We start from the raw sequence: 20628 nt of genomic DNA on the forward strand, positions 1-20628 counted from the left end.
AGAATGTGGCAGGTTAGATTAAACTCATCTACAGGCCACAAGAATCATCCATAATCTGGTATTGATGAGCACAGATTCTTTAACGTTCTCTTAATTTAAAGGTTAAAAGACGTGGAGGTTTTATTTGACCTACCCTTTTTTATGAATAGCCATCCAAGGAAAATGACGCCAACAGCTGCTCCAATAAAAGTCACACCTGCTATGATCTTGACTATGTTGTTGTCTGTTTAAGGAGACACAAATATTTGTCACATTCACCTCCAGTGCAAAAGCAACTGATGAAAAGACTGAATTACATATATAAACATGAGGCATTATAACAAACTAAATACATGGAAATGTAGATTATATAGAAATATTTATTTTTGAAAATTACTCCAACAACAAGTAAAGACAAAACCAGAGCAGTTCACCTGACTTTGCTCCAACAGGTATCTGAGAGGTAGTCAAGATTTGAACAGTGCCACCAACAAGCAAACCTGCCCAAGACAAATACAACAAAAATAGTCACAGCTCACATTTTTAATGCACTTTTAGTGCTACGAAGGTGACGATGCTGTGGGTTTTGTAGTAATGCTAGGTTGTTGCTGTTTTTAAACTGCAGAATCAACTTTTACTGCAGAGAACTAATTCATGAATTTTGAGTCTCTGAACATCCAGCCACTCTGCACTCTGCACTCACCCTTTAAAATGGTTAAATTAACAAGTTTATATTTTACTCACTCTGTATGTAGATGGACTGCGTGCTACTGTGTTGAGAAGGAGAAAATACATCTCCCTTCCTTACAGTGTAGAAACACTTGACTTTCACCTCAACAGGTGAACTTTGACCTGTCTTGACCAGAAGCTCAGTTAGTGTCAGTGTCTTCCAACAAGAGGAACTCTCAATAGATTCTCCTCCTTCAATTGAAAAATAGCAGTGAGACACAGGAGTAGATGAATGATGGTGACACCACAGTGTGACTGAGTGAGTCTCTGCTGAGATCACTGGTGGTACCACCATCAGTTGAGGTGGAGGATCTGGTATCATCTGTATCATCATGACTTGTGCGTCACTGTGAGCAGAGGGATAATCCAGGCGTCCAAGCTTCACAGTGTAGAAACACTTGACTTCAACTTCAGCAGGTGAACTCTGCTGTGACATCAGGAGCAGCTCACTTCCTGTCAGTGTCTTCACACAAGGCCACAGTGTAGAGGATCCTCCCTTCACAGTGCGAAAATAACATTGAGTAGTAGACACAGACGGAGGTGGCTGACACCTCAGTGTGACTGACTCTGTCTCTGAGATGGTCTGAGTGTTCACTGTCAGTTTGGGTGCCGGGGCTGAAAAATGAAATAAAGATGAAGTCGAACAGACGTTGAAGTAAAATACACAGCGAGAGAAATGTGTGAACATGATGTGACGACAAAGGCCACGTTAAAGTTTTCAATCATACTATGAGGACAAGTGTTTTACTCACTCTGTATGTGGATGGACAGTGTGTTACTGCGTAGAGATGGAGAATATACTTCTCCACGTCTTACAGTGTAGAAACACTTGACTTCAACCTCAGCAGGTGAACTTTGACCTTTCTTGGCCAGGAGCTCAGCTACTGTCAGTGTCTTCTGACAAGAGGAGCTCGCTACAGATTTTCCTTCAATAATAAAATAACATGGAGCAGATGAAGGAGGTTGACAGTAGAGGGCGACTGTGTCTGTCTCTGCTGAGATCACTCTTGGATGCACTGTCAGTTTAGGTGGAGGGTCTGAAAACCAAGTAATAGAGATACAAATATATTAGAATGTAGACTGTAATCAACCTCAGTTTTAAAACACAGCCACTTTTTAAACCTTATTCACTTTTGCTCAGTTCAATAATGTACTATAACATTTTGTTCTATAAAATACAATATAATGTTATTCACTTAGTATTGTAAAGGACAGCGTAAATTTCCAAATGATGTGACCATGTCACAGGGTGAAGTGTCAGTGTGAGAAAAATTCAGGCATTGCTTTACTCACCCTGTATGAAGATGGAGGCTGGGTTGCTGTGTAAAGACTGAAGCTCCTCTTCTCCTTGTCTGACTTTATAGAAACACTTTACTCTTATCTCAGAAAATGAACTTTGACCTGCCTTGGCCAGAAGCTCAGTTCCTGTCAGTGTCTTCTGACAAGTGGAGCTCTGAATAGATTCTCCTTCTTTGACGGAAAAATAGCACTGTGAGGCATTAGGAGATGATGGAGGGTAACAGTAGAGTGTGACTGAGTCTGTCTCTGCTGAGATTGCTGATGGAACCACTGACACTATAGGTGGAGCAGCTGGAGCTAAAGAGATAGAGACACCAACATCTGTGGAAACAACAGAATATTTTCTCAACTGATTGATAAAAGTCTGATAAAAGTTGAGTCTTTCCAGTGAAATCTGTCAAAGATATGTTTACAGGTTGACGACCCTTCCAATAGTTTGTTCATATTTTAATTGAAATATCAATGATTAAAAATAGATATTAAACATTTCAATTCCACACCAAGCTATCCAGTTGTATTCAATGTTAAAATTGGCTTCCCAATTCGATGAATACATATTTTATAAAGATAATCTGAATGCTTTTGGCAAGAGTGAGTTTTCATTTTCTTGAAGAACACTGATTTCCATGAAATAGAATAAAAAAAAATAGAAGTGATGAAAAGTTGAAACTCACGGATCAAAATGACAAGCAGCAGACGTGTGTCCATGGTGAAGCTGTTGACTAACTTTTATATTTGCAAAAATACAACGCTTGGAGTATTGGAATCACTGGACAAGGTTTACATTTACATGTTCTCAGGCAGTGATGGGCAATGCTAAATTATACAACAGTCAGTTAACAAGTGTTTGCAACGTGTGAGAAGAATGTGCCGCAACCAATGAGATTGTAGAATCATGCATATTCATGACTCATTCAGATGAGAGCACACAGTCTTGAGTATAAAAAAACACAAGATACATTTAGTAAAGAATTTATATCTGCTGTGTCTAGCTGTGGTTTTCCTACGCGCATTTTCTTACAGGAGTACAGACAGTACAGCACAGACAGGTAAAGAAGTCAGAAGACCGACAAAACCTCAATCAACAGCTTCACCATGGTTACACGTCTGCTACTTGTTGTCCTCAACTGTAAGTTTCTGTCATATTCACAACTAGGCAGCATGCCTTTTTTGTGGATTCCCCTCCCTCTCTCGTGTGTGTGTGTGTTTTCCCTCTCTCCCTTTCTTAAGGGAGGGGTCATCAACCCTCCACTTTAAAAGCCCGGTTCTCCAGCCACCCCATGCCAGATTGTTGTGGTTATCACAGCGGTAAGTCTGACTTACGGCCGGCAATGTGAACCAGACTCCTCTGTTAAGGGCCGTTCGGTACTCCACAAAATTTGTCGAGGGACACGGTTGAACGCCTTCTCCAAATCCACAAAGAAATGTAGACTGGTTGGGCGAACTCCCATGAACCCTCAAGCACCCGACGGAGAGTATGGAGCTGGTCAAGTTTTCCACAACACGGACGGAACCTGCACTATTCCTCCTGAATCCGAGGTTCGACTATCGGCCGCATCCTCCTTTCTAGCACCCTGGAGTAGACTTTACCAGGGAGGCTGAGGAGTGTGATCCCTCTCCATATATATATATATAGTTGCCTCGGGTCAGTACCTGGACAGTGCTTGAGAGGAAGCAATCATCGGTTCTTAATCGGTTCTTAATCAATCATTACAAAGTACTAGCTACTTCTACATGGCACATTCATCAAGTCAGTATTTAACAAGTGAAGTGCACACCTTGCACACTCTGACGGTGAACAAATTGAGTTTGAACAATGACCACTAACACCCAACAGTCAACTATTTTCAGTAGTGCTAGCCTGCTAGCTAATTATGATAACAAACAAAATGATAAAGAAGCATATTTTAATCAGCAATTAAAGTTAATGTTTGCATTCTGGAGTGGGAACAGTCTTCTGTGCACAACAAGTGCAAGTGCCACAATGCAAAGAGGAAGTATAGTTATAGAAAGGCAGCTGCTTCTGGGAAGTTAAAAACCGGACAACACTGCTTTTGTTGCTATAATCCCAAAACATAACGCATTGCACAGAAGCATGTGGTTTGGGAAAAAGCAAATGTGTTGTCAAAAAAAGCTTGAAAGGGTTCGCTGTGGACAATGACATTTTATGACTTAATGCCACTTACATACTTGACTACATTGTAATAGTTAATCTCTCCCAGAAATGTTGGCAGATCTTTATTGACAAGGGTCATTGGTCTTGTGAGCTGTTCTCATATGGCAGATGTTCATATCCATGAGTTGAACAGAATATTTGCAGTGTTCATATTGTGAAGCTCTTAGGTTGGGACGTGGAATCTTCTTGACTGCAGTGTAGGAGTTTACATTTACAAGTTACAAAATTATGCTCACTTCTTGGTCATGTAATGTTTCCATCGATGCATCACTTCTGGTTATGGTTTTAAATGTTCTCAGAGCATTGCACCACACTCTATTAAAATAGACATGACAATGTGAGTGAGACGAAATGCACCAAACCAGCGGCTGATGTGGGCCACCGCTTGTGACCAATTTAGTTGAAAACCTGTAGAGTTGTATCTAAGACACATTCACATGACTGCTGTTGACTTTTACATGAACATAAACTAGAGCTGTATATACAGTAAAGAATTAATAAACCACTAGCTGTGGTTTCCCCGTGTGCGTCCTCTCACAGAAGTCAAAGTGATGAAAGTTGATGCAGTCAAAAGGACACTAGACAAAAGGGACACTTTCATCATGGCTGAACACTTGCTGTGTGTCATCATCCTCGTCTGTAAGTTGAACATCTTTTAGATCCTTTGAAAATTATTAATAACTTATTATAATGTGTTTATAATTAATTGTTTGTTTGTTTTATCGTTCTCTTTCTGTAAAAATGGAAATGAAAGCAAAAAAAGAAAAAAGAACATCTTAATAATCTTTATACAGTATCTTGCAATGTTTAGTGGAACCGCTTGATTAAGAGACTAAAGGCTCTGTGTTTTGTTCTTAATTTAATTTTGATCTTTCTAACTTTTGAGGTAAAAATATAATTATTATTTAAAATATATTTTCAGCAGGTTTTATTTTCTGCGTTGAAACTAAAGGTCAGTATCTAAACCCCCCAGCTGTGCTCTAATGAATAGATGGACAATGTGATGAAGTCTTTCACAAGTATGAACTGTATATATTTCCACAGTATATCTCATGTCTATCTAATTTTCAGATCCTCCACCTCAACTGACCTTGTATCCACCAGTGATCTCAGCAGAGACTCACTCAGTCACACTCAACTGTCATCCTCCATCATCTGCTCCTGTGGCTCAGTGTTATTTTATTATTGAAGGAGGAGAATCTGTCCAGAGTTCCTCTTGTTGGGAGACACTGACAGGATCTGAGCTTCTGGTCAAGTCAGGTCAAAGTTCACCTGCTGAGATTAAAGTCAAGTGTTTCTACACTGTAAGGAAGGGAGATGTATTTTCTCCTTCTTCACACAGTAACATGGTGTCCATCCACATCCTGAGTGAGTAAAACTCATATCCCCTCACGACTATTTATTTATTGGGAGATTGAGTGGAGAGTGCAGAGTGGCTGAATGCTCAAAGACTTGAAATTCATGACTTTGTGCTCTGTCGTCGACTTCAATAATCAGTTAAAAAAAAAAAAAAAATGTTCTTCTTTCAGCTCTTTTGCCGCCCACACTGACAGTGAATCCTCGGACCATCTCAGAGACAGAGTCAGTCACACTGAGGTGTCAGCCACCTACGTCTGTGTCTGCTCCTCAATGTTATTTTTACAATGTGAAGGGAGGAGCCCCTAAACTGTGGCCTTGTGTGGAGACACTGATAGGATGTGAGCTGCTCCTGATGTCACAGCAGAGTTCACCTGCTCAAGTTGAAGTCAAGTGTTTCTACACTGTGAAGCTTGGACATCTGGATTATCCCTCCAATCACAGTGACACACAAGTCATGATGATACACAGTGAGTGACTGCATTCCTAATTCTGTTGTTTAATAATATACAGTGGAAAATTATTAAGTCAACATGTTTATGTTTCAAAAAGTCTGCTGGAAGCCTATCACTCCAACGGAAGTCTGTCTAATCCAGGGGTGTCAAACATACGGCCCGCGGGCCGGACCAGGCCCGCAAACTGTTTTTTTCCGGCTCGCGAGATGATTTTGCTAAATATAAAAACTGCAATTTTTCAACGAAAGAAAGTGCTGTTCTAAATGTGTCCACTTGGTATCACAATATGGTTTCTGCTTCGCAAACAAACTCAATACTGGGGCTGAGCAAATCGGCACAAGTACATCCACTCACGTCTCCTATTGGCTACCCTCATTGCCCCAGAACGTCTCTGTAGAAACAGACAAAGCTGATGCAGAGCAGTGTTGCCAACTTGGCGACTTTCTCCCCCCAAAAAGTCAGTATTCTCCCCATGGCGACTTTTTTTTTTGTCAAAAGCGACTCGCGACAAATCTAACGACTTTTCTTGGTGTTATCACGTTGCGATCAAGTGCAAATTGTCAATTAGACGATGACATCATTTGGTGACTTCTTGCGACAGGAATGCCAATAGTGACTTTCCTTACTGAGGAGTAAACAAAGAAAACAATTGGAAGTTGTTGTTATTTTTACGTTATTATTACCAAACATGATTTTACTGGTCCGACCCGCTTCGGAATAGATTTTCCTCTATGTGGCCCGTGAACCAAAATGTGTTTGACACCCCTGGTCTAATCGCTTTACAAATTCAATGAAGCCTTGCCACGTCCCATGGAAGTTTTGAAGAGCACCATTAACAGTGTATCTGATCTTTTCTAATTTGAGATTGCACATGATTCTGTTGATGAGATGTGTGTGGGTGGGTGGGGTTTTTCCAGTTTGGCAGGATCAACCGCCATGCTAGTTGGGAGAAGAATGCCAAAGCCTTGCGCTGCCAAGCAGTTAAAGATTTGTTTCTTCAGGTTACCCCCAATAACAGCCATAAGAGGACAGGGAGTAAGAGGTTTTGAAATATCTTAGAGAATAAATCAAAGAAAGACGATCAGAATCGATCTAATTCAGGGCAACTCCAGAACATATGATATGAAGTTGCAGGGAGTATTTTGCATCTGTCACACAGGGGGTCAATGAGTGGCAAATTTTTTGTCAGGGCAGTCTTACAATACTGTAGGCAGTGCGATACTTTGAACTAGATAAGACTATTACTGTACATGCACAAAAGGATGAAGAGTGTACACAATCTAATGTCATCCACAATAACAAAGCCAAGCTCCTCCTCCCAGTGCTGTTTTATAATGGTTAAAGAGGGCATATTCATTGAAATTGTGTACTCATAGACTTTAGCCAGTCTCCCCTTTTAGAGTGCAGAAGCAGTCAGTTGAGTGTTTTCCATTGTCCTGGTGAAGATGTTACATGTTCTCTGCCTGGATCTGCGATCAAAGAAACAACCTGTAGCTTTTATTTTGGAAAATTAGAATCGTAACAAATGTAAAATCACAATTAAGAAGAAGCAGAAGCAGAATGGATAATAAGTGGTTCTGTCAGTTTTATGTCTCAATCAATGATCTGCTGAGACTCTCACCTCAACAAAGCCACGCCAGCTGTGATTACAGTTTGAAAGGTGATCCCAACACCTTGTCTCCTCATAGTGAACGATGCAACTTGGCAGGCAAATAAAACATTACATGACGACATAAACTACTGAGTATTAATTGGTTGTCGGAGAGCAAACACAGTTCAGACTGAAAACACAATATCATTTTGCAGTTTTGATGACAACATTGCATCATCAGTGGCAGACACACTGTCGTTTGTAAAGCGTTCATGTTAGTATAATACTAGATGTCACGTCACCAATTCCTCAGTTTCAGGTTTTTACACAGCATAAATGAATGACTATCAAGAGGAATCATAGTGTAGTTTTCAGTATGAAGTTCTCTCTTTGTAAATGTAGATATTCTGGCGAGCGAATCAACAAGGACATCCACACAACCATCACTGACACAGACTACAAGCAAAACCAGCTCCCCACCCACCACTTCAGTGAGAGGTAGGGCTGTTGAGCAACTAAACTTCTGTCGCTTCAAACTTGGTAATCACCATTCATGATGTCATCATATTTCTGCCTTCTTATGAAATTGAGCTCATCCAGAGAGTTGTAAAGTAGTAAAAATTACTCTATCTTAACACTGGATAATGTGGAAGTAGTGTGACAAACCACAATCGATCTAATTCAGGGCAATTCCAGAACATATGATACAAAGTTGCAGGGAGTATTTTGCATCTGTCACACAGGGGGTCAATGAGTGGCTAATTTTTTGTCAGGGCAGTCTTACAATACTGTAGGCAGTGCGATACTTTGAACTAGATAAGACTATTACTGTACATGCACAAAAGGATGAAGAGTGTACACAATCTAATGTCATCCACAATAACAAAGCCAAGCTCCTCCTCCCAGTGCTGTTTTATAATGGTTAAAGAGGGCATATTCATTGAAATTATGTATTCATAGACTTTAGCCAGTCTCCCCCTTTTAGAGTGCAGAAGCAGTCAGTTGAGTGTTTTCCATTGTCCTGGTGAAGATGTTACATGTTCTCTGCCTGGATCTGCGATCAAAGAAACAACCTGTAGCTTTTATTTTGGAAAATTAGAATCGTAACAAATGTAAAATCACAATTAAGAAGAAGCAGAAGCAGAATGGATAATAAGTGGTTCTGTCAGTTTTATGTCTCAATCAATGACCTGCTGAGACTCTCACCTCAACAAAGCCACGCCAGCTGTGATTACAGTTTGAAAGGTGATCCCAACACCTTGTCTCCTCATAGTGAACAATGCAACTTGGCAGGCAAATAAAACATTACAGGACGACATAAACTGCTGAGTATTAATTGGTTGTCGGAGAGCAAACACAGTTCAGACTGAAAACACAATATCATTTTGCAGTTTTGATGACAACATTGCATCATCAGTGGCAGACACACTGTCGTTTGTAAAGCGTTCATGTTAGTATAATACTAGATGTCACGTCACCAATTCCTCAGTTTCAGGTTTTTACACAGCATAAATGAATGACTATCAAGAGGAATCATAGTGTAGTTTTCAGTATGAAGTTCTCTCTTTGTAAATGTAGATATTCTGGCGAGCGAATCAACAAGGACATCCACACAACCATCACTGACACAGACTACAAGCAAAACCAGCTCCCCACCCACCACTTCAGTGAGAGGTAGGGCTGTTTAGCAACTAAACCTCTGTCGCGTCAAACTTGGTAATCACCATTCATGATGTCATCATATTTCTGCCTTCTTATGAAATTGAGCTCATCCAGAGAGTTGTAAAGTCGTAAAAATTACTCTATCTTAACACTGGATAATGTGGAAGTAGTGTGACAAACCACAATCGATCTAATTCAGGGAAATTCCAGAACATATGATACAAAGTTGCAGGGAGTATTTTGCATCTGTCACACAGGGGGTCAATGAGTGGCTAATTTTTTGTCAGGGCAGTCTTACAATACTGTAGGCAGTGCGATACTTTGAACTAGATAAGACTATTACTGTACATGCACAAAAGGATGAAGAGTGTACACAATCTAATGTCATCCACAATAACAAAGCCAAGCTCCTCCTCCCAGTGCTGTTTTATAATGGTTAAAGAGGGCATATTCATTGAAATTATGTATTCATAGACTTTAGCCAGTCTCCCCCTTTTAGAGTGCAGAAGCAGTCAGTTGAGTGTTTTCCATTGTCCTGGTGAAGATGTTACATGTTCTCTGCCTGGATCTGCGATCAAAGAAACAACCTGTAGCTTTTATTTTGGAAAATTAGAATCGTAACAAATGTAAAATCACAATTAAGAAGAAGCAGAAGCAGAATGGATAATAAGTGGTTCTGTCAGTTTTATGTCTCAATCAATGACCTGCTGAGACTCTCACCTCAACAAAGCCACGCCAGCTGTGATTACAGTTTGAAAGGTGATCCCAACACCTTGTCTCCTCATAGTGAACGATGCAACTTGGCAGGCAAATAAAACATTACAGGACGACATAAACTGCTGAGTATTAATTGGTTGTCGGAGAGCAAACACAGTTCAGACTGAAAACACAATATCATTTTGCAGTTTTGATGACAACATTGCATCATCAGTGGCAGACACACTGTCGTTTGTAAAGCGTTCATGTTAGTATAATACTAGATGTCACGTCACCAATTCCTCAGTTTCAGGTTTTTACACAGCATAAATGAATGACTATCAAGAGGAATCATAGTGTAGTTTTCAGTATGAAGTTCTCTCTTTGTAAATGTAGATATTCTGGTGAGCGAATCAACAAGGACATCCACACAACCATCACTGACACAGACTACAAGCAAAACCAGCTCCCCACCCACCACTTCAGTGAGAGGTAGGGCTGTTGAGCAACTAAACTTCTGTCGCTTCAAACTTGGTGATCACCATTCATGATGTCATCATATTTCTGCCTTCTTATGAAACTGAGCTCAGAGTGTTGTAAAGTAGTAAAAATGACTATCTTAACACTGGATAATGTGGAAGTAGTGTGACAGAGCATAAAGTCTGAGCCTAAAGCTACTGTGACAACATTGAAATCATGAGTCAGACCTGGCATTGCCAGAAAACCCACAGCATTTTCTGCCAAGTAGGACTAAAAGTTAATTAATATAATAATTAGTGTGTCACCACTATTCTGCTGTATCTGTCTTGAGCAGGTTTGCCTGTTGGTGGCACTGTTTGTTGACTATCTCAGATGCCTGTTGAAGCAACTTGCTTGTTTCTGTTTGCTTGTTGCATATAATATCTATTTGGTTTTGTTTTGTTTTGTTTTGTTTTGTTTTGTTTTTTAAGTTGACACTTAATGTACAAACTAATCATGAATACATTTCCAGTTTCTTCAGACTTTTCCAGTGGAGGTAAAACTGACCAATATTTGTGTCTTATTAAACAGACGACATATACAAGATTATAGCAGGTGTGACTTGCTGTGGAGGAGCTGTTGGTCTAATTTTCCTCGGATGGCTATTCATGAAGAAGGGTAGGTTAAATAGAACCTTCATGCCTTTTCATAACAATCATTGGTGCTTTTGAAAAATAATATTTTTGTCCTAAAGTTAAAAAAAAATAAATATATTTTTAACTTATCCACTGCTGCAACTCTGACATTGCACTCCTCTCTCCCACGCTATTCTTCCAGGAAGATTTTTTTACAAAAGGTGAGAAATAACATGTGAAATAAGCTAGATGACTATTTTCTCAACGCTTTTATACATTTCCTATTGAAATGGCAGTGATTGACAATAAACTAAAGTCATTTTATGTGTGATTCAATGTTGAAAATTGTCTAATTACAGAGTTTTGTTGTATGTATACATAGCGGACACAATGATAAAAATGTTTTTCCCTATTTATATAGGACGCAAGGAAATGTCTGCAGTAAGTTGTCTTTGTGAAATTTGTGCATCGACCACGTCATGTTATGGCTTCATCACATGACAAATACATTGAACTTAGATTTACGTCAGTGTGTCTTCTGTTTTGCAGTTGACTTTATTGACATGGAAGATGTTGACTTTGGAGGAGTGGTAAGAATTGTAACAATTAATAAATAAATAAAAACACACACGCAAACTGCAACATTCACAAAATTATTGAAAAACTGGATAAGTTTTAAAGAATTTACCTCTTTTTTTCTTATAAACATAACACAAAAAGTAAGGATACTTGTGTTTGGTAGATTATTTCTTTTTTGTAACAATTCTTCTTGGAAATAAATCTTATATCGTTGGAAAGCCTGTTTATTCCCCTTTTAAATGGTGCCACACTTGTAAGGAACATGCATTTGTGGGGTGAGCTGCAGAGCTAAGTATCTGGGTTGCACCCATGAAAAATGTGACAAATCTTCTCTGCTGAGTCAAACAGCTTATTCTGCTGTTGCTATTGCACTGGTGTCGACAACACCTGCACTGGAACCTGGACATGTGAAGAAACATTATGTTCAGTCATCAGTCCAGATTCCTCCTGCGGCAGTTGGATTGTAGGGTCAAAGTGTGGAGAAGACGTGGAGAACGCGATGGTGACTGCTGCACCAACAGAGTAACATCTTTGGGTGGAGGCAGTGCGATGGTGAGTGGTGGAAAAACAAGGCTTGTCATCATTGGAGATCATCTCAATGCAGAGATATATGGAGATGAGATTCTGCAACCAGTGGCAGTAATCCCATATCTCCCCAGTCTGAGACCAAACTACATCTTCCCAGATGACAATGTCACCCCCATAGAGCAAGGGTCATCAGAGACAACCTCAAAAATTTGGGAGTGGAGAGGATGGAATGGCCTGACAGCAATCCTGACCTCAACCCCATTGAACACTTGTAGGATCAGCTTGGGCGGGCTGCCAGTGTCACCAACACAACCACGTTGGCTGACTGGCGACAAATGCTGGTTGAAGAATGGGATGCCATCCCACAGCAGTGTGAGACCAGGCTGGTGACCAGCATGAGGAGGAGATGCCAGGCTGTTGTGGCTGTGGATGGTTCTTCCTTTAGCTGCTGAGGCCTCTGTTTTTTAAATGAAGAAATTGTTCAATTGCCAATACGTTTTGATTCTTTAAATTTCAATCATCCAATCCACCAAACAAGAGTCAATGGCAGAAGCAGCTGTTTGACTTGGCAGAGAAGATTTGTCACATTTTTCATGGGCTCAACCCAGGTACTTAGCTCTGTTGCTCACCCCACAAATGCATGTTCCTTACAAGTTTTGCACCATTTAAAGGGGGAATAAACAGGCTTTCCAACGATATAAGAGTTATTTCCAAGAAGCATTGTTACAACAAAGAAATAATCTACCAAACACAAATCTGCTTATTCTTTGTGTTATGTTTATATATCATGTTATTTTAAGGGAACTGCAGGCAAAAATCAGAGTAAGGATGCCCTCACCCCAGAACCTTCTGCAGAGTATTGTGCTGGTAAGAGAAGTTCACTTCAAGCCAAACTTGCCCATGTGTGTTTTGAATTTTGTTTTATTCATACTTGTTCTTGTGTTTATTCCACTTTGTTTTCAAACCATTTTGTACCAGCTAGTTATATCACAAAACCTAGACTACTGAATATTTTTAAACAAAACATTTTTTTTATGTTTTATTCATTTATTATAGTAGTTTAGGTATTTCATCTACTGACTAGCATTCTCACAATTGTATGTGTGTTTGATGTGCTTTGTCCAGGCTTGATAATGCTTAAATTTAATTAAATGATATGTATATGTCAACAAAAAAAGCACATTTGGGAAGGAAGTCTTTTAAAATGTACACCAGTACAGCACCAATACTTTCATGACTTTGCTGGCACTCTGTCACAAACACGCGTTAACCCCGTCATTGAATTCTCTCTCATTACAGATTCCAAAAGAGTGGATAAGAACATACAAGATGTAAGACCGTATTTGTATTTAGGACTGGCTGTATGGATTCAACAGTGGACGAAAACTCTCACTGTTGATTTCTCTCCCTCTAGAATGAAGGCGAAAACCATTTCTACTGTTCCATCGCTGATGTGCCAGTCCAGATAATACAGACCAACATGGAATACAGTCTTCTGCAACCACACTGAATAATATTATTTAGACTCTGCTTTTAAAAAAAGACTTACGAGATAGATACAAACACTGGTCTCTGAAATAAAATCAAACTGATGTGAATGCCTGCATATACAGTTATGGCCAACATTATTAGCCCACCTGTAATTATGGAACATTTTCCTGAAATTCTTCCCAATGTTTGCCGCATCGATAACATTTGATATCATCAAATATTCACCATTGATATTTATTAGCTATTGGTACATTTTGGAATATGAAATACATTTCTAGGCTTGTTTCATATCAAATATAGTGAAAAATGGGGTGGTCAAAAATATTAGCCCCTGTGATCGGGCACTCAATAGATTTACCCCACATTTGAATTTATGCTTTCAAAACACATCCACAGCAATTGATTGATCAGCTTTCAAACCACACCTACACAGTCAATTGGCTTCATAACAACACCCCATAAAAGTACTCCCAGAAACAGCTCACTTGAACACATCAATGAGAGGGACTACTTTTACTCACCATGCCAGGTTGTTTAATGAGGGGTTACTTCCTCATTAAACAGTGACCCCTGGGGCAGGGGTCAACAGATCTCACATGACTCTGCAAACAGCTACACAGTGTGTTCTGCAAACAATGCCTATTTAATGTATGTGTTAACTGACTGGTTAAAGCATATTTATATGAGCAATCATATTATCATGAACAAGCCTCCAAAGTAAACATCATTACTTCATTACTTAATTCCTTTGTAAAGGCCATCCATCTTGCACTTTATGGATTGATGTGTAAAAATATGTTCGATTAAAAGACTTCAATACCATTTAAACATGCAGTTTATTTCTAATGTCTATTTCTAACAAAGTAGTTCAAATTATGTGAACCGTATACTTTTTTGAAATCCCATTTTAAGTTATGATTTACCACCACTGGTGAGCCACTGGCCAGTGATGGTCATGGCCCCAACACAACAAATACAAGTACCAAAATGCAAAGAGGAAGTGTAAAATATTTGCTTTGTAGATGTAAGGCTAGTTAACAGTCTGGTTCCAGGGGGTGATCAACTCAATGGGTCTGTCTATTAAAACAGTCAGATGGAGGCAGATGAGGTGATGATCCAATAGTTTATTGTAAAGGGTATTGTTTGTCCTGGTTTTTCTGATGGAAGGAAATAAAATAAAGGGTAAATATTGAGCCAATCATCACAGGGCCTCTATTCTAAACAAACATTCTTGAAATAAGGAATAACGCTCTGAACATAAACAGGCCGCACATAATCAGTTTCTAAATACAGAAATATAACATAAACTCACATTTCACGGACTCAGTACAGACAACTACGCTGTGGCTCCTGACATGCGGCCAGCCAGCTCCTTTGTTCTCAGGGAAAAGGGGTGTGACATTGTAGAGCTGGCTTCCTATATAACTTAAGCTCCGCCCTCCTTGGCCATGATGGATGCAGGTAGAGGAGGGGGAAGTATGAAGGTGCAAGGAGGAGGTCGGGGATTTTCCACAGCCGCCCCTCAAATATGTCAGTGTACATATTTGACGTGAAGGAAAATCCTTAGGTCAGGGGAAGAGGTTCCGGGTCATCATCTTCGATTTCGGTGAGAACAACCAGCCGACTGACAGGACGCACATAGGTTTTTTCCTTTATCCGCACTTCTGCGACTCTGACTCTGCCATCTGAGCTTGGGAGGAGTTTTTGGATCTTCCCTATCGGCCATGACGCACGGGGCAGATTGGGATCCACAACCATAACAACAGTATCCAGGGTGAGATTTGGTTTGTCGATTGTCCATTTTGGTCGTGATTGAAGTGTCGGTAGGTAGTGTTTGACAAAGCTTGCCCAGAATTGGTCGGCCAGGACTTGACTGTGGCGCCATCTCCTCGTTCCTAAGAGTTCCGGACGGGCATATACGACTTGAGGTAGGGCGGCCTCCAGCCGCCCCATGAGGAGAAGGTTTGGAGTAACTGGGTCAGGATCGGAAGCGTCGGATGATAGGTATCCGAGGGGCCTGGAGTTAAGTATCTCTTCCACTTCTGTCAGGATAGTTCTGAGCACTTCCTCTGTGACAGTTTGATTTCCCAAGGTCACACGCAATGCAGCCTTAATAGCTCTCACCTCTCTTTCCCAAACTCCCCCGAAGTGGGGAGCATATGGGGGATTCCTCAAGAATCGGACTTTGGATCGCTCAAGTGCCTCCTGGAGGGCAGGGGTCAACTGGTCGAAGGCCTTTTGGAGCTCCCTCTCCCCTCCGACAAAGTTAGTGCCATGATCAGAAATGACCTCATATGGGGTTCCACGGCGAGCTACAAAGCGGCGAAAGGATAAAAGGAAGCTATCGGTGTCTAAGCTGGTGAGCAGATCTACGTGGATGCAGCGTGTGGTGAGGCATTTGAAGAGTATTCCCCATCTCTTCTCCTGTCTGCGGCCAATTTTTATTAAAAAGGGGCCGAAACAATCCATGCCTGTGGACCAGAAAGGAAGTTTGAACAGCCGCAGGCGAGAGGGAGGTAGGTCAGCCATCCTAGGAACCAGGGGGTTTGCTTTCCACCTTTTGCAGCCTGTGCATGTGTATTGGTGTTTCCTGATTGCCTGTCTCCCGCGCAAAATCCAATAATTCCTCCTGAGGCTGGCGAAGACTCTCTCCGGACCAGGATGATGTAGTTTGTGGTCGTATTCCTTAATAAGCAGTCGTGTGATGTGGGACTTTGGATCCAGGACTACAGGGTGAATACAGTTATAATCCAGGTCCTCACTCTTGCGCAGTCGACCACCCACTCGGATCAGATTTGAAGTGTGATCGAACTCTGGAGCTAAGTTGTTCAGCCGACTTTGAGTGGAGATGGCTGTACCCGTCTGTAGTGAGGCATATTCCTCTGGAAAACTCTCCTGCTGCCCATGCTGGAGAAGAAGGGTCTCCACTTGTGATCTCTCAGGAGATTGGGAGCTTGCATCCAAGGACGAGATGTGTTGAGAGGTTGCAACCACTAAGTCTTCCCAGCTCTGGAAGTGGAGGATGTCAGAGGGAACGTTAGCTGGTATGACATGAGTGGTACCGCAGAACATCGATTTTCTCAACTCGTCTGCTGCATTAGTGGAAGGGGCAGATGGATTCACAGGCCACTGATTGGGAGGCAGATGTAAGAAAGGGGGGCCCTGATTCCATCGGTGTGGTACCGCGAGGTCGGCAAGGGTCTTTCCTCTGGTAATATCATCTACTGGGTTATTCAATGAGTCAACATACCTCCAGTCTGAGGCATTAGTGTACTCCAGGATTTCTGTGAGCCGATGGGCAACGAAGATCTTGTATCGCCAGGACTCTGATTGCAGCCAGGTGAGAACCGTAGTGGAGTCGGTCCACATCACCAACCGGTGGAGAGGGAGAGTGAGTTCGGTTTGCAGCAGCCTGGCTAGCTGGGCTCCGGTGAGAGCAGCGCACAGCTCCAGGCGGGGGATGGTGATCTGCCGTCTCGGTGCCACCCTTGAACGAGCCATGACGAAGGAGATGTGAACCTGGCCCATTGAGTTCACTACTCTCAGGTAGGCAACAGAACCATAAGCTGCTTCAGAGGCATCACAGAACACATGTAATTCTCTGGTTATTGCTGAGTCTTGTTCTTCGGTGGGTCCATAACACCTTGGGAGTTTAATTTCAGCCAGATGTGGAAGCTCCCTTTCCCATGACATCCAAGCTCTGACAAAGGTTTCAGGGAGGCACGGGTCATCCCACTCACGTTCCTTGGACCACAGTTTCTGAAGCAGGACTTTGGCACGGGTAGTGAAGGGGATGATGAGCCCGAGGGGATCATACTGGCTGGCTAATATCCTGTACACATTGCGGAGGGTGAGAACCTGGTACTCAACTGGTCGGTGTTTGTACCCTAACATATCTGAGGAGCAGTGCCACACTAAGCCCAGTGTTCCTTCACAGGGATCAGCCCGATCTTTGCTAAGCCACAGTTCAGTGCTCTCCGAGCGGGCCTCTTTAGGCAGATGGTGGACAACTGAGGGGGAGTTGCTGATCCACTGCCGGATCTCAAAGCCACCAGAGGCAAGCAAGGCACGCAGCCAGTCCAACAGACTTCTGGCCTGTTCTTTGGTGGGGAAACTCTGCAGACAGTTGTCTACATAAAAGGAAGATAGGACTGATGTTAAGATGTCTTCCTGACCAACATGGTTGTCTTTCATGTGTCGCTGCAGGGCATAGGTGGCGCAGCAAGGGCTGCATGTGGTACCAAAGGGCAGAACTTGCCACTCATAGACTTCCACTGGTTCTTCCCATTGCATGTTTCGCCAGAGGAAACAAAGGAGTGGCCTGTCCTCAGCCAGCAATGTGACCTGGTGGAACATGGCTTTGATATCACCAGAAATGGCAATGGAATGCTGACGGAAGCGCAACAAGACACCCATCAAGGAAGGGGCTAAAACTGGGCCAGGAAGAAGATATTCGTTCAGTACTTGCCCTTGGTAATGAAACGAACAGTTTAACACTAGACGATTCTTGCCATTGTGTTCCACAAGATGGTGAGGTATGTACCAGGCTGATTCCTGGGTTTGGACCACGTCCCCAGGGCTAAGCTTCTTCACATATCCAGCTTCAAGCAACTTGTCAATCTCATGATTGTAGATGGCTGCCTTTTCAGAGTTCTTTAGCAGTTTCCGTTCAGTGCGCCTGAGAGCTGGTAGAACCGCTTCCTTTGGAGAGTGCAGTTCCGGGGCATTCGTCTTGCGAAGCTGTGGGGAGGCGTAGTGTCCGACACCGTTAACCTCCACTCTTGTCGTCTTGCTGTCAAGGCAAGCCAGTGCCTTCTTGTCTTGTTTGGAACGTGTGCTGACTTTCTCACTTTGATAAGGAAAGACATCTATTTTCCACAGCCTTTCAACTGCACGATAAAGGTCTACATCTGGGGCTGTGCAGGAGAGAAACAAGGACTGAACCTCCGATTTGGGTTCTGGAGAAGGGTAACCTGAGGCGACAAGGTGGTCCTCAGGTAAAGTCGTTGGTCCTTGCAACGCGTAACCAAGACGTGTATGGACAGCTGCTGGGCCTCCCCCTGGACCCAAACGAACTTGTTCCACAGGACAGACCAGATGAGGGTGATCAGAACCGATAAGAAGTAATGGCTCAACTTTCTGGAAAGCCTGGATTGGTAGGCCACGCAAGTGAACCTCTTAAGAACCTGGGCAGGATAAGTTTGTGAGGCAAGGGCTAGTCTCTCAGAAGTGAAGACATCCTTCACAACAAATTTCTTGTCTGCATCTGATGTTGAAGAGATGTTGAAGGTGACTCTGGAACCAGGTAGAGTCTCTGTCCCCTGACGGACAGTTTTCAGCATGAGAGACTCAGCTGCCCCATCAAGACCAAGAAAACGGGCTGCAGTTGCTAACAGCATAGTTCGCTCAGAACCATCATCCAATATTGCATAAGTTTCAAAGTTCTGCCCCCTGTAACTTAGAAGAACCTTGACAACTTTCAAGAGGACTCGGGTACTGCAGCTAGAACGAATGAGGCAGGAGGTGCTTGAATCTCTTTGTGGCTGGTTCACTTCATGAAGGACTCCTAAGTGCTTTCCTTTGCATTTCGGGCAAAGCTTCTTGAGGTCACAGTTTGAGGCTCTGTGCTCATGTGCGCATCTCCAGCATCGTCCTTTCTGCTGGATCCACTTCCTGATTGTATCATCTGATAGTTGACGGAAATCTGGACAGACACTCAGGTGATGGTCAGGGACCCCACAGAAGGGGCATGTCTGACCACGACGTGTGGTAACTCAACCGCAGGTTGCTGAGCATATTTCTGAGGGTAACTAGTTCCATGGAGTATGGTGGCCACTTGGTTGCTGGACTTTGAGTAACTGGGCTTTGCCGGTTTCCTTTCCTCTCTTTGTACTTTTTGATTTTCACGTGTTTGTGTAGCCATAGCCTGACACTCCGCTTCCTCCTCCAACCAGTTGGAGAAGTCGATCAGGTTATGAGGGACGCCTGGTTTTAAAGCACGAGTAAATCTGGCATAATTAGCAAATACTCAGAGGGGAGTTTTCCCAGTAGCTGCTGTACATGGGATGCACAAGCCAACTCTGCATCTCCCTCACCATCTTCCAGGGACTGCAGCATGCCTACGAGAGCTCGGACCGAATAGCAAAGTCGCTGAAGCTTCTAGAATCACCAGGACGAACAGAGGGAAGATTCTGGATGGTGGCGATTTCCCTCAGCACTAGTTGCTGTGGCTGGCCATACCTCTGCTGTAGGGCTGACATTGCTCTGGTGTAAGGAAATGGATGATGTGCATAGGCTAAAGCGAGGTGACAAGCAGTGTCCAACTTCAAGTGGTCCAGTAAGACATGATATTTAAAGTGCTCACTTTCATCATCGGGCATAAGGTTTGTCAGAGCCATCTTAAGCAGGGCAAACTGTCTTGGGTCATCTCGAGTAAAGTATGGAAAGGAGGGGGCTGCAACATGAGAGACTCTGCTTGACCTTAGTCTTAGCCTTGACCGAGGTCGGTTGGGGTAATCTGAACCCTGAACATTCAGAGAGGGGGCTGCGCAAGGATACAATTGATGATCAGCTGCAGTGGCCTGGAGTGGTAAGGGAGGTTGATGTGAAAAGGCTGGAGGCAGCTGATAATCATTCGAAGGAGCATGAGGCCGCTGGTAGGGAGGTTCAACAGGGTTGACAGCAGTCGGGGGATGCATGCAAGCGGCCTGCACATTGTGAGGATTAACAAATTCAAATACTGATGCTGGGAGGTTCATTGAAGGGGGGGGGGCGCATTGCCAGCTGAGGAGGCTGGGAGGCAGGGGCCATTGCGGGCATAGTTTCTTTTCTCACAGGGTGATGCATGGCAGAAAATGCTATCGGCTCACCACCAGACACACCAGGAAGCACAGCAGGGTTGAAGGAAGCTTGAGATAAATTTGGAGCGGGTCTCAGGACATGAGAAGTTAAAGGAGCATTCCGCCGAGGAGGGTCGTACCTCTGCAGAGCTGG

The 20628-nt window shown here is 42.7% G+C and overlaps 1 protein-coding gene and 1 long non-coding RNA gene across 21 annotated transcripts in view; both read right to left on the bottom strand.

The window, feature by feature from the left end:
• LOC142895745 (uncharacterized) overlaps window positions 1-20628 on the bottom strand; it is a 135398-nt gene that overhangs the window by 99286 nt on the left and 15484 nt on the right. The window contains exon 11 of one of the 20 annotated variants that reach the window (XM_076037012.1): window positions 134-223. The exons of the other annotated variants lie outside the window; for them this stretch is intronic. Coding sequence (XP_075893127.1) covers window positions 134-223 — 90 coding nt within the window. The remainder of the gene's footprint in view (window positions 1-133; window positions 224-20628) is intronic. 20 annotated transcript variants of the gene reach the window in all.
• Window positions 1038-2127, bottom strand: LOC142895878 (uncharacterized). Its single transcript, XR_012928270.1, has 3 exons — window positions 2002-2127; window positions 1461-1745; window positions 1038-1323 (listed from the first exon to the last, which is right to left on the bottom strand). It is a non-coding gene; the product is annotated as an uncharacterized LOC142895878 (long non-coding RNA).

Source organism: Nelusetta ayraudi, unplaced genomic scaffold (assembly GCF_046127955.1).
Source record: "Nelusetta ayraudi isolate G7.1 ecotype Tasmania unplaced genomic scaffold, CSIRO-AGI_Nayr_v1 ptg000050l, whole genome shotgun sequence".
NCBI lineage: Eukaryota > Metazoa > Chordata > Actinopteri > Tetraodontiformes > Monacanthidae > Nelusetta > Nelusetta ayraudi.